Genomic DNA, 13,564 nt, shown 5'->3' on the forward strand with positions numbered 1-13,564 from the left:
ATCTCACACACTCACACACCATATGCACATTGTAGAGTGAGCACAGTGGTGTGAGCACCCATTTATTAATAACAATTAATTAATAATTAATAATTATAAAATCATAAATATCAGTTGATAATAACGTGGAACTGCAACTGTGTAGGTGCAGTAGTTCAAAAGGTATTGAAATGGAGTTAGTCAGAAGGAGTCATTATTAAAAAAAATATTATTACCAACTAGTGGAGGAGTCTATAAACAAGAGGACCAAAGTGACTCACTCTCTGCCCTCTGACAAATCTCATGAATACCTACTGTCCCTCTGGGCTTTGTTCGTCTTATGTGTCACTGTTGCCCTCTATTGAGGACAAAGTTGAAATGTGATTTCTCAAAATGTCAAACTATTCCTTTGAATAATGTTCTCTCATGTGAGTTCATAAGTCTTGATAGCTGTTTGTGTATTCCACACAGGATCCAAAGCTGTTGCCTAGACCTGGGTTCAAATTTTACTTCTAACCAATGATAATCTCAAGCCAAAGTCAGAAGCATTGATTCCCTGCCAAACAGATGCAGTATAAAACCACAAAGTTTATGGTCTCTTGTTGTCTCCTCCTATGCTCCGATCCTGCAGCTTCAGTTCTCTCTTATCTCCTCTCACTTGTCTTTGCAGCAAACATGGCCACAGCTGGTCAGGTGAGTAGAGTCCAACGTAAGGCTATTTGTCTGTTATTATCAGTTTTTCAATTTTCAATTCAATCAAAAAAAATGTGTTGCATTGTGTTATGCATTGTATTTATGCACACACAATAAACATCAAAATGCAATGTAACAAATACCTTTCAAATAATTGTATTTATTTGAATATTATCCATTTGAGATTCTTTTGTGATCCTGTGTAGTGTGCAGTTCATGTTTGTGTATGCAAGGCTGATTCAGAGGCAGCAGTGTGGATCTGTGTAATACAAAGTCTATACCTGAAAAATATGTTTCCGTGCTTTCCGTGCTTTCTGTGCTTTCCGTGCTTGCGATGTATTTTACTGTGTATCTGGTTAAAGGTATGCAGGTACATAAAGTATTGAACCAAAGACAAAGTTTAATGTAAAAATCACTTTACTCACATAACATTTTATCACGTCAAAATCACATTTTATTGCAATATAATTTGTAATTGTAATTGAATAGCTAGGGAAGACTGTAGGAGCTTTTTTAAACTTTGTCAAATAATCAATGTGTTGAATTCAAACTGTTGCTTTTCATGAGACATTACAACCACTAGCGGTTTGTATGTAGTAAAAAATATAGAAGATGTAAAAAAAGAAATTGCTTGATATGATATTGTTTTACATGTAGCAGTCAGCCAATTTGAAATTGAAATGGGCCTCTAGATAAGCGTTTATTTTGAATTATACCACAAAGGATTGCAACATTTTATCCCAGTTCTTGTTAACGTAGCATGTTGCCTTTTATAATACATAAGAAAAGCTGACAATATGTAACCTATCTCCGCCTTCACAGTAATGGATTAAGTATATTTGGTGTTCAAAGTTCAACAAAGGCCCATGGCAATGTGACTAGTTTTTTCTGGAAACCCTTCCTAGTATTGCATAACAGTCCTCATAATAATTTCATATGGTTATGCTGCTGTCACTACACTGTAGGTCATCAAGTGCAAGGCTGCAGTGGCCTGGGAGCCCAACAAGCCTTTGGTGATGGAGGAGATCGAGGTAGCCCCGCCCCAGGCCAACGAGGTCCGCATCAAGGTGAGACACGTCCACAATCAGGACACACTTAGAGTGAACTCTCATCAGCCTGTCCCTGTTGTTTTTGTGTTTTTATTGTTTGGTTGCTGTCTGTAGATTGTTGCCTCTGCAGTGTGCCATTCAGACCTTTACCACCTTTTTGAGAGTATGCATAAAGACGGCTTCCCAACAGTCCTTGGACACGAGGCAGCCGGCATCGTAGAGAGTGTTGGGCCTGGAGTCACTGAATTTCAGCCAGGTCAGTTTCGATGAGTCCAACATTTTGGAATATATGCTTATTTGCTTATTTGTGTTCTTTGCAAGAGTTATGTAAGGATCGATATTGTGTGATGAGGACAGAGCCAGGGCATGTTTGGCTTACCTAAGCATTAAATACTGGAAACTGCTCTGTCCAAAGTACAGAAATAGAGTTACCAATTTGGCTGTGACAGCTTTAATGACCAAAACCTCTAAAGCTAACTATTAACAAGTTGTAACTCATTCAAAAAGGTCAATTTGGGGTATTAGAGGAAGTATATGAGGGATGTAAACTGAGGCCAATCTGTGCCATTAGGCCAATATTTCTTTTTACACCATTTTAAAAGTGGTCCCAAGATCATTTTGACTGTCACATGACAACATTGTTTTATTTTATTTCAGGAGACAAGGTCATCCCTCTGTTCATCTCCCAGTGTAGAGAATGTCGCTTCTGTAAGAGTCCAAAGACCAACCAGTGTGAGAAAGGATGGTGAGCTCAACAAGCACTCGTTTCATATACTCCATTTTCACTTTGTTCTTTGATTTCATTCCTTTTGAATGTGTTCATACAGTTATAGACAGAAACATTTATTTATTTATTTATTTTTAATTAAAATGCATTGCAAGGCAAAAGAAAAAACACTAAGAGAACAACAAGAGGATGACAACAGGATGTTTACAAAGTTAACAAAATGTTGTCAACGGATGCAAGGTTGATGTTATAATAATACAAATAATGAAAATAATAAAGATAATAAAAATAAAAATAACTACAATATTAATAATAACAATAATAATGCATACTAATGCTAATAGTAATCCTCCCTTTGCCGTGACCAAAGCCACTTCTAATACAACTAACAATACTTGAGTCAGGGGGAGTGCCACCTCTCTGGCATCAAAGCAGGGTCTGGCCACCGCCAGGGAGCTCCAGAATGGGACAGCAGGATCTGTCCAGCAGGGTCAAGCAGGTTATCCTGGTTTTTTTGTAGTTGGTGATAGGACATTGTATTTCTTCTTGTTTTTTTTGACTGATTGGTCCAGCTTTAGGCCGCCCCTAGACCTTTATAAGAGGGGGCTGGCACATTGTGGGCATGATCCCTTAAAAATACAGCTCTCAGACCCTCAGGAGGGGGCCTGTTTATTACAGATCGATATTCAGATTTATTTTAATCTAGAGATTTGAAACAGGTGAGGGGGATTGAGTTGGGATCATTGTGGATAAATCATTTATTTTTGTAAGTATTGTCATTTTGACAGTGGCTATTTTGCCCATAGGTGAAAGTGGTAGGTTAATCCAGCAGAGGAGGTCATCATTTAGGGGGTGAAGTTGGCTGTGAACAGCTCGGACAGCCTGGGGGAATTTTTAATGCCTAAACACGTGAAGTGACCCGGAAACATTTGATTCAACTCGTCTCTATCAGTGTAGTAACTTAATGTCTGAATATATCGCAGGACAGACCGTTTAGATCTTTATTTGTTTATTGCAAGTATTCAGTGAACCCTCTAATAACATAAAGCAGCACTCAAATGTCTTTTTCGTAATTTATGTTGTTCAGGGCTTCTGGTCGTCACAATGTGATGTCACCAGCAGACTCCAGGCTCACCTGTAAGGGGAAGAAGGTGCTGCAGTTTATGGGAACCAGTACCTTCTCTGAGTACACCGTGGTTAACCAGATGGCTGTGGCTAAGATCGACCCCGCTGCCCCTCTGGACAAAGTCTGTCTCCTTGGCTGTGGGATCTGCACTGGATATGGAGCAGCAGTCAATACTGCTAAGGTGTGTATGTTTGACTAACAGCACCTGTCAGTACCTGTGTGTGTGTCCCACTCGCTATATGTCGTTTACTGCAGATAACGTGATATCCCCCCAGGTTAACACTGTTTGTCAGCCTTGTTGCCATTGTTAGCACTGTTAGCACAGCTAGCCACCGCCATTTTGGCTCAGCCACCTCCGTGTCTGTGAAGTTAGAGGGGAGAACCAAGACTCTGAATGTTGTATAGTACCAAAGTGAACAATAATGTGTGTATCCGCCACGTAATATGGATTTGCTCCAAAGTTCTTCCTTGGCCCATGCTACACCCTGCCTCCAGGTTTCATGAACATTTGGCCAGTTGTTTTCTGTAATCCTGCTAACAGATAGACAAACAGAGCCATAAAATATAACCTCCTTAGCGTACACTTTATTCAAATTAATTCTGCCAATTTTTATTAGATTAGATTGATTATTATTGTAGTGAGCATTAACAAGTCTAACCTAGAAAACCATGTTGACCAAAGTCTGTGGTACATTAGGTGGAACCGGGCTCCACATGTGCCGTGTTCGGCCTGGGGGCTGTGGGTTTGGCTGCAGTCATGGGCTGCAAGGCTGCAGGAGCCAAGAGGATTATCGCTGTTGACATCAATCCAGAGAAGTCTGAGAAGGCCAAGGTGTTCGGAGCGACCGACTTCGTGAACCCCAAGGATCACAGTAAACCCATCAGCCAAGTTCTGTCTGCCATGACTGGCGGTGGAGTGGACTTCTCCCTGGAATGTGTCGGGAATGTGGGAGTTATGGTGAGGCAGATAGAGAGGTTTGCGTAAAGATTTGATGTGAGATGGCTCATTATATTTATTCTTTCCAAAGAAGAAGTTTTAACTGCTCTGGCCAGTGTTTACAAATCCAATGACTTTGTGCTGTTCCTCCATCTAGCGCAGTGCCTTGGAGTCTTGTGTGGTAGGGTGGGGTGTCAGCGTAATTGTTGGCTGGACAGACTTAGAAGACTTTTCTGCCCGACCCCTTCAGCTCATGGCCGGACGCACATGGAAGGGCTCTGTGTTTGGAGGTGAGACAAATATGACCATCACCACTGACTGATGAAACTAAATGGCTGTGGGCTTATGTTCTGAAATAACCTATCAAGTTGGATAAGACTCCATGCTCTTATTTTGTGATTTTGTGTGCATTTTGTGTCTCAGGCTTTAAGGGTAGGGATTCCGTGCCTCAGATGGTTAAAGCCTACCTGGACAAGAAGGTGAAACTGGATGAGTTCATCACTCACAACATGACCTTTGACCACATCAATGATGCCATTGAACTGATGAAGCATGGCAAATGGTAGATTTACACTCCCATACTTTCTCCACCATTCATGACTCAAAGACAACACAGATAACTTAATATGTTTAGGTCTGCTCATGTCTCTTTTCTCATCATCCACAGCATCCGGACGGTCCTGAGTGTTTCTCCACAATAAGACCAGTGTGTAGCTTTTAATGACCAAATGTAGTTCAGTAATTTACTACTATATTATATAAAATCTCATAATCAACGTAATATTTACACAAATGATGCAATGCGAAAGAGATCTTTCAAATGATAGCACACTATACATGCCTGATCTTGAACACACAACACTATCCAGTGGATTACGTGCAGATTGTAAGAGTCATCTGCAGTGCATGTAAGGAAAAGCTAAACATATCAAAAATGTTTATAGAGCAAAATAAATGGTCTAAACAGAAGGGGTCTGTGGCTTTCTTGTCTTCTGGTTTTATTGTGTTGTATGTCATTTGCATTGCATTTATGAGTCTCCAGCCTTGTCTGTTATCTCCTGGAATGCTCTAGTAAAATGTTTAAAGTGTCTGTCAAATAGTTTTCCCTCAGATTTAGTCAGACCAGACGAATTATATCAATGTTTGTTTAACTTGACAGACAGTGTTGTAATTATTCTGCTAGGATGGGCTCCAGGATTTGTCCCAGAGCAGTGCTTCTGCGTGTTTCTTGAAGAAGTTTTAATAAAGGACACACTGTATCATTAAACAACATGCACACTAAATGAAATGAAAAGTACACATAATAACAGATGATGTTTGGCACTGTGAGGTTTTATGGAGAATAAATTACAGTTCATGGTAGCTCTCTTCTACAGACACCAGGTGAGGCAGACAGTACTGTCTGCCTCACCTGGTGTCTCTTCACTGTGGTTTTATGTCACATCAGCAAGGCTTAATATGTTACACACATACATTACATACATTAACTGGACTATGGAAAGCCAGGACGCATAATAAAAGTGTCTGTTAACATTATATTGGCGACATACAGAGAGATAGCAACAGGCACGCGCCAAATGCATGCGCTCAACCTAGTTTGCGAGGGATTGCGCAATCCGAGGTGAGGCTCAGCTCGTCGCTGCCGCAGCTCTCTCCTGTTTCTGAACAGAGAATACGCAAATTCAGCGATTTTGACTATAAAATGATACATATGAAAATTGTTATTTGTTTTTTATGATGACGGGCTCTGCCTCCCCTGCATCCCCTGACCGCACGTCCCTGGGCTGAACCACATTGTCATCATTTCAAAATAACCTATTGCAATGTGACCTGATTTCGACTGTTGATTCTTGACAACTCCGATAAAAAAAAGGTGTTATATCAAAAATTGGAATTAGCTTTGTAACTCTGTAAATAAAACTTCGGAAATTATTATCTTAGTTTTAAACTAAGACAAACACTCTTTAATACCTTTGTGATTTTATTTCACTACGCTCATCTTCCCCTCTGTTAAACCATTGAAAGCAGGAAATAAGCATTGTGACAAGAGTGCATGGACACAGGCAGAGCCCTTCTTTGTGATTGGTACAAACTTTGATAAAACCTCTTACCATGGTCGTGTGAGCGAGAGTGCTGTTCTGAAACAACATGGCAACTGAAGGGAAGGTAAGCACGCTGACTTCTCCTCACATGCAATGATATCAGAATAATTAAAACTGTAAAAGTTTGAGTGGATTTGAGCTGTTCGATACACATTAATGCTGCTAGGATTTCCAGTTATTTTTCTCTACTCAGTCGAGTGTTAACGGAGCAGAGGGAATGTGTACTCCATTGGAGGGCGGGGTTTCAGCTGCTATTTATTGGAACATTTTGTTTAAATTCAACTGTAAACTCTGTTGCATAATCTGTACTTGGCAAAAGAGAAGTCCACGGAGAGTGTTGAGTGTTTCTTGCACAAGGGGGGGAAATGGTAAAAGTTTGCCTTGAAGACAGTTCATGGTCTGTTATTTTCAGCTTGTAGAGAAACAGAGAAGAAAAACTGATGGTGAACTGACCCTGACAGAAAGTTGCATTGTGTTTCCGCCATTATTTCAATCAAAGCTGCTCCCTGTACAGCCCTGAATGGGTTAAGTGTACACAGAATTGTTATCATGAGCAATGGCAGGCCCACTGAAGCTCCTGGATGTTGTGTTGTAGGTGATCCAGTGCAAAGCTGCGGTAGCATGGGATGCTGGGAAACATCTGGTTATGGAGGAGGTGGAGGTGGCACCTCCTAAAAGTGGGGAAGTTCGCCTCAAGGTAATGGATCAAGGCTTATGTGTCCGCTATTGACACTCATTTACAAAAGATTTGTGCATCTTCAAGAGAAATATGTTGCAGTAAACTCTTCAGTGAATATTCTGTTACTTAAAAAGTTAATTATCAATTAAATGAAGCATAGTGAGCCAAACATTTTAAATTGGTTTATGATCTGTAACATATAGGGGGAAAAGTTTTGCCATGTGAGTCTTTTCTTTTTTTGTCGCGAACTGTTTATTGTTGTAATACAATAAACGGGAAGGGAAGGGGAAAATCCATTAAAGTGACAAGTACGGGTGCACTTCAGCATCATGTGGCTGAAATTAGTATAACAACAAAAATTATCCTGGAAAAAAGAAAATCACCTGTCAAAACTTTTATTCTCTTGTTTTCACAGATGAAAACATCCAAAAAAAATTATAAAGATTATCCAGGTAAAACCTTTTTTTCACCTGTTATTAAGTCATAAATACAAGAGAGAAAATTTAGACTTAGAATGTTTTTTCTCATTTGGCTCTCAGGCTCTTCTCATGGCTCTTCCGTACCGTGTTGCAGCTAAAAAACCTGAAAATAATTAATTCTGATAATATGTACCTACTAACTATACAGTATAGTTTATATAATGTAATCTACACCATATGATGACCAGGTCCACCGACAGTAAAAGCTTATCTATAGTCTGCTTCTTCTCATTTAGTGTATGTACAGTCCAACACTACAGTGTACTTTGCACCTTTAGTTATTTCTGGTTAGAAGAACATAATTTGCTTTATTTTTTACTATATTCATAATTTACCATGAGCAAGAAAGATCAGCTCTTTATTGTAATACAATCTTTACAGTTGTAATTTACCCTCTACTTAAATACATTCTCACAAATTGGCTACAAATTAAGTAGAGGATTTAAATAATTACTGATAACCTTTGATTCATGAACTGATTGACATCATCCCGACATTAGAGCATATGTTTGTCTTCAGATAAGATGCGTGGTAAATGGATTGAGCATGGATCATATGTGTTTTATTTCAGATTGTAGCCACAGGGATCTGTCACACTGACTCCTACACGCTCAGTGGCTCCGACCCTGAGGGAGTTTTCCCTGTAGTGCTGGGCCATGAGGGAGCCGGTATTGTGGAGAGCGTCGGAGCGGGAGTCACCAAGTTTCAACCAGGTTCTCCCCACTCTTGTCTTCATTAAGGATTGCTGCATGCTGTGTAAATGCTCAGACATAACACACTGTTTTTGTTTCAGGGGACACAGTCATACCTTTGTATATCCCACAGTGTGGAGAGTGCAAGTTCTGTAAGAATCCCAAAACCAACTTGTGTCAAAAGATCAGGTAAACGTCCTGCCTTCAAGCCTGTTGCCTGTTGTAAACGTCAACATAAAAATCCTGCGTGTGCAGCAGATCAGCTGTCAGATCTGCGCTTGTGTCTCCAGGCTAACTCAGGGCAAAGGCTTGATGCCAGATGGGACAACCCGTTTCTTCTGCAAAGGCAAGAGCCTCTTCCACTTCATGGGCTGTAGTACCTTCTCCGAGTACACTGTGGTGGCTGAGATCTCCCTGGCTAAAGTGGACCACAGGGCCCCTCTGGACAAGGTGTGTCTGCTGGGCTGTGGCATCACCACTGGCTATGGAGCTGCTCTAAACACTGCCAAGGTGAGTCTGCCGCTTCTAATGCCTGTGTGCTGTGATCATGGCCAGTCAATGAGTGGTGGAAAAAGAACTAATTACCTTTACTCCTAATGTCTCTCAATGATCCATCTAGGGCTGTACTGAATAGTACAATCCATTGTGTTTAAAGCCGGTATTTCTGCACAGTTGCAGAAAAAGAACAGGCTACTCTAATATGTGTAATACTGTTTGCTGTGGTAGGATTGTTTCTGACTCATTTGATCCAAACATTTCCAATAACTAAAAAAATGTTTTAGCTGACGAAATATTCAACTTCAATCCCATATTTATTGGCGTTTAGCGTTTCAAAAACAACATTTCCACTGCAGTCAAAAAACTGTTGACAGATATTCAAAACGTCATTGAAAGACCTCAATATAAGCTCTGAATGTAATGGTGCAGCCCCAGATCAATCCCATCATGCTTTGCACAATCCAAGCTTTAGTCGGCAGCCTGTTCACGTGAAAGCAGAGGAGAACTCAGGTTTCTACTGTCTCTACATGGGGTTACATGCTCAGTTTCATGTACTTCTATCAGTGGCGGGCCGTGCATTTCACACCTAGGCCTTCAGTGATGTCCTACACAGTCCTATCTGAATTATTCCACCTCTTAATACCATCATTATGACGCCATGGCTCTAGAAACTATACATTTAGTCATCACCTTAACAACAGAGTTATATTAATATTTCCGAAACATTTAGTTGTAAATAGCAGGCATTCCCAGCAGTACAATGTGCAGTGCCTCTCGGAGGCTATGAGCCATGGGTACCGCTCGTAGTTAGTGATTTGAAAGTGGCGGACAAACCCTCTTCCCAGCTGTTATAGGCTCGCTAGCGTCGGGGTTGGCCGTTCTCTTCTCACGATGTCTAGCTTTTCTTGAAAAGTTCGTCTTGAAAATGGCGTTGTAATTATATCTGCGACCAAATCGATCTCTTCTCCTCCTTCAGCCATTGTGGGTTGAAAACAAACAGCTTGTAGAAATCAAGTTCAGTTTGCTAGCTCTGCATAGCTCTGCCTCTCAATAGTGCGTATCCAATCAAAAGACATGCGCATGCTGACGTTATTGTACGCATGCTGACGTTATTGTACGCATGCTGACGTTATTGTACGCATGCTGACGTTATCGTACGCATGCTGACGTTATAGTACGCATGCTGACGTTATTGTACGCATGCTGACGTTATCGTACGCATGCTGACGTTATCGTACGCATGCTGACGTTATCGTACGCATGCTGACGTTATCGTACGCCTGATAGCTGGCCCCGGTGTCCCCAACTCGAAATCTGATTGGTTAACGCCACAGTTTTGTCTCCGTTCACTTTAAGCTACAGGCGCCCGCACTGTTGATTCTGAAGGCCTCAGGGCAGATTTCGTGGACCCTGGCAACACATCATGGCTGAAATATGTTTGGATAAAAGCTCTAACATAAAGGCCAGACCTCCAAATCTCGATCTGAGGCTGGAAGCAGCGCAACCAAGAGGAAAGCTATGAATTGAAGAGAATAGACTATGGGGAATAATTTAATACATATTTGTTGAAATACTATATAAATATTAAATGTATATTCTGATGATGTGTAGGCCAGAAGAGAAGGCCTTGCTGGCCCTGACGGCCCACCACTGACTTCTATATATCGAGGACTGTAAGCTTTCTGGATAGTGTTGGTATATTTCTTTAGACAACTATTAAATGCATTGCCATGGAATTTAATAGAGACATTTATAGTCCCCAGAATATATATTCTAATGACTTTCCTTTAGCGCCAACATGAGGTTACATTTGTTATTTTGAGTGTAATGACTCAAAACTATGGGATTGATTTTCATTGTTAAATATGGTTTGTAATAACTTTAGTGATCGCTTAACTCTTCATCTAGCACCATCATCAGGTCAAAATCTGTGACTAATACTTTTGGAGCAAATACCTGCAGAACTAATGACATTTCCCATCAGTCTCAGCTTTACTTTGTGTTTAGTGCTTCAGCATGATACATTGTCATTGTGAGCATATTAGCAGGTAATTGTAGCAATTAAGTCAAAGCATCCCTGCGCATAATAACCGCCTCACTGGACTGCTGGGATCATTTTTTAATATGTTCATTTATTGGTTATGATCCTATGTACAGTGAACACACAGCTGAAGCCTGAAGAAGCAAGCATATGTTAAATGTTTTCTAATCGTTGTGTATTCTATTCAACACCAATCTTATTTCCCCTGCAGTGTGCAGAAATGTGCTGACCTGTATTTGCCTGTCCTGTCCCTCCACCCTGCAGGTGGAGGCCGGCTCCACCTGTGCAGTGTTTGGCCTGGGGGCGCTGGGCCTCGCAGCCATCATGGGCTGTAAGGCAGCCGGAGCTGCCAGGATTATTGGAGTCGACCTCAACCCTGATAAGTTTAAAACCGCTCGAGAGTTCGGTGCCACAGAGGCGGTGAACCCCAAGGAGCACAGCAAGCCGATCCAAGACGTCCTGGTAGAGATGACGGATGGAGGCGTGGACTACTCTTTTGAATGTGTGGGCAATGTGGCAATCATGGTGAGTGGGGAAATAATAATGCCATGTTATTGACCAGCTCCCGTTAAGTAATGCATCTCTGCATGCTGAATAACCCCACGGTGGCAGTGGGGTGTGGTTACGGCGCCGGCTGCTGGTGGAGAGATGGGAGTGTCTCAGCTGGAGATCAGTCAGCTGGACCAGAGCCAGGTTACCACAAGCTTATATTATTTAACTGATTACCTGATTATGTCCAGCTGACACTCCCAGCAGCCGGCGGTCACCACAACCCGCCGCCACACGTGAATCCATAAACACGGCTTAATGGGCAGAGCTTTACAAAGACTATATTAATACCCGTCATTTTTAACACAATACTTTTTTTATATGGCGGGTATTCATTTTAAGACATTTTTTGCTTTAACTTATGATTATAAATGTTTGCGCATTAAAAAAACAGGAAGAGGATAGCACTTTGTTTTCCCCGTTATCGAAGAGTATCTCCAGAAATGTTGTATGTTTTCATTTATTGTTTGAATTTTAATTAACTTTTACGGAATAAAAGTATTTAGTGTTTTTAGCACAATTACATTCTTGGCAGGACGGGAAATGTACTAAACCTCTAGAGGCAGCATGCACACACTCACAATCTTGGTTTACATCAGGCCTTTAAAATAATAAGAAATGCATGATAAACACAATTAAGCAATGTCCAGATACATTAGGGTGAGGTTGCGGAAGCGGTCTGGTGCTGTTTGGATCAGCTTGATGTGATACTGTCTGTCCTCATATTGTGTCTCGCTGGCAGAGGGCAGCCCTGGAGGCCTGCCATAAAGGATGGGGCACCAGCGTCATCATCGGGGTGGCAGCGGCCGGACAAGAGATCTCCACACGGCCCTTCCAGCTGGTGACTGGCCGCACGTGGAGAGGCACTGCTTTTGGAGGTTACAAGCTGGTTGTTCTGAGACAGATTCGTTTTTAGATGCTGATGTGAACAGAACTGTTTTTACGCCACAGTAACACACACACACAGAACCCAGCTCTCACAGGGGCACACAATGCACAAAGAAAAGCAGTCATTCATTTTCTGTAATGAGTGCTTTTTGACTCTGGATTGAAGCCCACATAAGCAATTATACTTGTTCTGATAAGCGAGAGTGACATTCAGTATTCTGCCCAGTCAGTCATTTTGTGCAACCACTTGATGGAACACACATCACTCCTCTTCTCTTACTTTAATGAGCTCATTTACACTTTCCCCCAGGATACAAGAGTGTCGAAAGTGTTCCCAAACTGGTGGAGGAGTACATGAAGAAGAAGCTCAAAGTGGATGAATTTGTGACTCACACTCTGCCCTTTGAGAAGATCACTGATGGTTTTGATCTCATGCATGCTGGGAAATGGTAAGCCTAAGATACATTTTGAAGTTGCTTGTTCTGTTAACGTGCGTCGGGATCTAGTGTCTGTTGGGAGACGTTATGCGTCACCGCTTCTTTCATCACTAATGTATTAACCCTTAATAGAACACAATCTAATCCAATTGTCATCTTTCAGCATTCGTGTCGTCCTTCAGTTCTAGAAGCGGAGGAGCACAGGAAACCATGATCTCACTCCAAGTTTATCCTACTCGGTTTAATAAATCCTTCAATTCCCAAGTCGAGTGTCTTTCATTTGAACAATACGCAGTCCGACACCTCTTTGATCAGCGTCTCGCCCCCTGAAGAACACACATGCAGGGAGAGAACAAAACCAAGGAGCCACACCAAGATTCTTCTGAATATTCTTTGATCTAGACTGAACGGGTAATAAGATGGCACAACCAAATGGCATCAGTGTTGGAAGGTTGGTAATCCATGAGGACTTTCTGAGTGGATCTTTTGAAGCCTGATGAAGTTGTGGAAAGTAAAACTTGCCTGCTGGAACACTTGCAAAAGATCCTTTGATTATTCTCCCTGTGGGGTTTGAGAACAAGGCTGGTTTTAGAGGTCGGCAGTTTCATAAGTTTTCACTGTAAACGTCAGTGTCTCTCCAAGCTTGGGTGATGCGCTTTCATTTTCCAAAAATGTAGACTCAAACTGG

At 41.4% G+C, this 13,564-nt stretch overlaps 2 protein-coding genes across 3 annotated transcripts; both read left to right on the forward strand.

Annotated features, from left to right (window-relative positions):
• The first annotated feature begins 763 nt into the window (after window positions 1-763).
• On the forward strand, window positions 764-5,245 carry LOC115027340 (alcohol dehydrogenase 1-like). 2 transcript variants are annotated; one of them, XM_029460612.1, is made up of 8 exons: window positions 764-1,739; window positions 1,836-1,977; window positions 2,379-2,466; window positions 3,536-3,755; window positions 4,272-4,532; window positions 4,669-4,801; window positions 4,935-5,073; window positions 5,179-5,245. In XM_029460612.1, the coding sequence occupies exons 1-8, from the start codon at window positions 1,689-1,691 to the stop codon at window positions 5,210-5,212; spliced, it is 1,068 nt and encodes a 355-aa protein (XP_029316472.1). In that variant the 5' UTR covers window positions 764-1,688; the 3' UTR covers window positions 5,213-5,245. The 2 variants fall into 2 exon arrangements, with proteins under 2 accessions (XP_029316472.1, XP_029316473.1); XM_029460613.1 differs by lacking the exon at window positions 5,179-5,245 and having other exon boundaries at window positions 4,674-4,801; window positions 4,935-5,072.
• Window positions 5,246-6,292: 1,047 nt separating this feature from the next.
• LOC115027339 (alcohol dehydrogenase class-3 chain L) lies at window positions 6,293-13,140 on the forward strand. Its single transcript, XM_029460611.1, has 9 exons — window positions 6,293-6,677; window positions 7,209-7,310; window positions 8,343-8,484; window positions 8,565-8,652; window positions 8,754-8,973; window positions 11,267-11,527; window positions 12,294-12,429; window positions 12,750-12,888; window positions 13,040-13,140. Exons 1-9 carry the CDS (start codon window positions 6,660-6,662, stop codon window positions 13,062-13,064), a joined length of 1,131 nt encoding a protein of 376 aa, XP_029316471.1. The 5' UTR covers window positions 6,293-6,659; the 3' UTR covers window positions 13,065-13,140.
• Window positions 13,141-13,564: the final 424 nt, after the last annotated feature.

Source organism: Cottoperca gobio, chromosome 22, assembly GCF_900634415.1.
Source record: "Cottoperca gobio chromosome 22, fCotGob3.1, whole genome shotgun sequence".
Classification (NCBI taxonomy): domain Eukaryota; kingdom Metazoa; phylum Chordata; class Actinopteri; order Perciformes; family Bovichtidae; genus Cottoperca; species Cottoperca gobio.

Coding starts and splice junctions, on each gene's coding strand:
- LOC115027340 (XM_029460612.1), top strand. CDS start 1,689: ATGGAGGAGATCGAGGTAGCCCCGCCCCAGGCCAACGAGGTCCGCATC. Junction 2,467..3,535: donor AACCAGTGTGAGAAAGGATG/GTGAGCTCAACA, acceptor TATGTTGTTCAG/GGCTTCTGGTCGTCACAATG. Junction 4,802..4,934: donor GAAGGGCTCTGTGTTTGGAG/GTGAGACAAATA, acceptor TTTGTGTCTCAG/GCTTTAAGGGTAGGGATTCC.
- LOC115027339 (XM_029460611.1), top strand. Junction 8,485..8,564: donor AGTCACCAAGTTTCAACCAG/GTTCTCCCCACT, acceptor TTTTTGTTTCAG/GGGACACAGTCATACCTTTG. Junction 12,430..12,749: donor GAGAGGCACTGCTTTTGGAG/GTTACAAGCTGG, acceptor ACTTTCCCCCAG/GATACAAGAGTGTCGAAAGT.